Genomic DNA, 2,796 nt, shown 5'->3' with positions numbered 1-2,796 from the left:
ATCTGATTAAAAAAAAATTAAAAAGCGCACCAATCACGGATCGTCGTGTGTTGGTGGAACCTGCGAACAGTTCAACAAACATACCAAAGTCGGTCCTTATTTGGTTTTTTCTATGGGACTTTTTCTCTAAAAACTCCTTTAAAAACCTTCGATAATCCTGCCCTTATAATCCATCGACAGGACAGCTGTATTATTTAATAATGGAAATAGCATTTGGTCAAAGAGGTCGGTTTAGATATCGGATTGAATGGTATCATTGAAATCGTTAAATAAGAGGGGGACATATACCAATCCAAGAATAGAAAACAGTTCAGTCATATTATACTATACATCAGTGTTTCAAAACCGGTTCTGTACATTTATGAACTCTACATTTATTTGTAGCGATAGATAACGTACATTTCATGTTGTGGACCACTTTTGGATTTTGCATGGTTGGGCGGTGACGACCCTGCCGTGAAATATGAAACCGGGGATAAACGCATCTAATTTTTTTTATGTTTCCACAACTACAATTTTCCTTCATTAATTGTCTTTAAACAATAATTATCTCGGAATTTAGAACCAGAAATCCATTAATAAGAAGAAAAAGACGCTTTTTTACAATAACCCTAAACAAAATCTACTCGAGGAGAAGTAAATAAAAGAAGATGGAACATAAACGACATAACTATTATCTTGAAATAACTAGCTAGAAACTAAGTTTTTCAAATGCATATATTTTTCGAGGAGATCATACAATGCAACGATTGGGCCGTTTGTCGCTGATCGTTACTATACTGATCTTACGGTGTACATTTTCACTACCGGTCAAAGGCACAAAGCGGCCTTAACGTCAAGCCTCCAAGCGAAACCTCCATTGTCCATCCTCCAAGCGTCGCAAGGCACCGTGACGGAGCTTCTCTCACGATCTTGACACGTGAACTGTAGTTTCACCCTGCATGTGAAAGCCGGGTACGTTATCATCGGCCTATCCCTCATCACCAACCGTACGATAACTTGAAAACTATCGCCGCTCATATTCTCCGGTGAACCTTTTTCCTCCGGAATATTATCCCTCGCCATCTTTCTGTAAGCGTCGTTTGTCCACGTCACTCTACCTGAACAGTCCGATATGAAACCAGGACACGTGTCTCTCACAAGATTCATCTTCCTTTCTTCGTCAGACCTCCCTAGACCATAGCCGTCCATCCAGGCGTCCGTTACACGCTCCACCGTCATACAAGAAGAAATCACCACCTTCTTCCGCATAACATCCACCGTCTGGTAAGCCGGACTAAACATCTCACCGCCGTCGCTGAAACTCAGCCTAAACGGACCGTGCTGCTTCTCCACCGACGGCACCGACACTTTAAGATCTGTAAAATCACCTTCATCCGGCGTCTCAGGCAACAGAGAAAGTGTCACCTTAGTATGTCCGCCGTGACCGACAGATTTATCTGATTTTCTCCGCGGAGTGCACCTCCTGGCGTTACCACTATTCTCTTTCTGCTGACATTTCCTCTTTCTTCTTCCTCCTTTAAAGGAAACATAGGAGCTTCCGCCACCGCTCTCTCCGCTGGATACGGGCTTTCCTCCGCCGCCGTCGCTAGTTGGTTTGGGAGCTATGGGACGAAACCGAAGCATGATGCGATCTGCTTTAGACAGATCGTAATGGTACGTTCCACCTCCACCGGCGTACCTTGCTATGCAACACCCTCCCCTACTGTCCATCGGTCTCTCTCTCTCTCTTGCTCTCTGTAGTTTGTATAGAAGAATGTTTGAGAATAAGCTAATAAGATTTTACTGGAAGTGAGGAACATTGAATCAATGGTTAAGGGTTTTATAACGTCTGTGAACTGAACACGTGTTGAGTCTACACTCGTGCTTTGGTCTACAAGGATTGTGATCTATACACGTGTTGTAGCTATAAGCACCCTAGTGCTGGGTTTTGTTGGTCTTGAAGGGTTTTGGTTAGTTGCACATGGAAAGTTTTTTATTATTCTTATCCCTACTTCGTTTCTTTTCTGCCTAAGTTATTCGTAATAAAAAGTTTATATTCTCCCTAGTAATAATAGTATCAGCGACATAGAATGATAAATGTGACGCCGACAAAGAAAATGGAAAAATGTAAATCTGTATTTGCATTATTGCATTTATATACTTTCTAATCTTCTATAATAGTTTGAGCTTGGTTCGTGCTACGAGCTATCGTCTCGATAATGAAAATGAAACTACATTCATAGTTTCTTTAGTTATAATGGTAAACGTGGCTCATTATCGTTCCGGTAGAAACAAATATATATGAACCATAGGTTGTAAAACTCCTCGAGTGAAATAGTGTACTTTGTAAGGTTAAATATTCATTTGCCATCCGGGTGCCAAACCATCTGAGCACTAGGTCCAGTGTGAGTAGTAGATAATATACGATGGTGGAATTCCTTATTCACATTCGTTTTATGGATCAACTAGAGAGCGGGTATATTATTGATGCCCAAATATATTGATGCAGTTAGGTGAGAAGTGATGTGGTGGTTATTAGGTTAACTGATGCGGTGGTTATTGTATAAAGTTTGTATTTTTCTTATATACAGTTATCATATCAAAAGGTAGGTATCATGAAAAATATTTGTTGGACTAAACTAATATCAATAGGTCACACTTGTGTTTTAATAGAATAGATTGCATGTTTCTAGATAAACAAGGTAACTTATTGATGTCAAATAATATAATTATCAGAACACATTCTTGTTGAACATTTTGTATTTTGGATCAAGCTTTTTGTTATTTCAAAATATTTATTTAACTTAATTAGTT

The 2,796-nt window shown here is 39.6% G+C and overlaps 1 protein-coding gene across 1 annotated transcript; it reads right to left on the bottom strand.

Annotated features, from left to right (window-relative positions):
* Positions 1-601: 601 nt before the first annotated feature.
* On the bottom strand, positions 602-1,777 carry LOC106297155. Its single transcript, XM_013733437.1, has one exon. It carries the CDS (start codon positions 1,711-1,713, stop codon positions 811-813), a length of 903 nt encoding a protein of 300 aa, XP_013588891.1. The 5' UTR covers positions 1,714-1,777; the 3' UTR covers positions 602-810.
* Positions 1,778-2,796: the final 1,019 nt, after the last annotated feature.

This window comes from Brassica oleracea, chromosome C1, assembly GCF_000695525.1.
Source record: "Brassica oleracea var. oleracea cultivar TO1000 chromosome C1, BOL, whole genome shotgun sequence".
Lineage (NCBI taxonomy): Eukaryota > Viridiplantae > Streptophyta > Magnoliopsida > Brassicales > Brassicaceae > Brassica > Brassica oleracea.
This window is presented reverse-complemented; position numbering and strand designations above follow the sequence as displayed.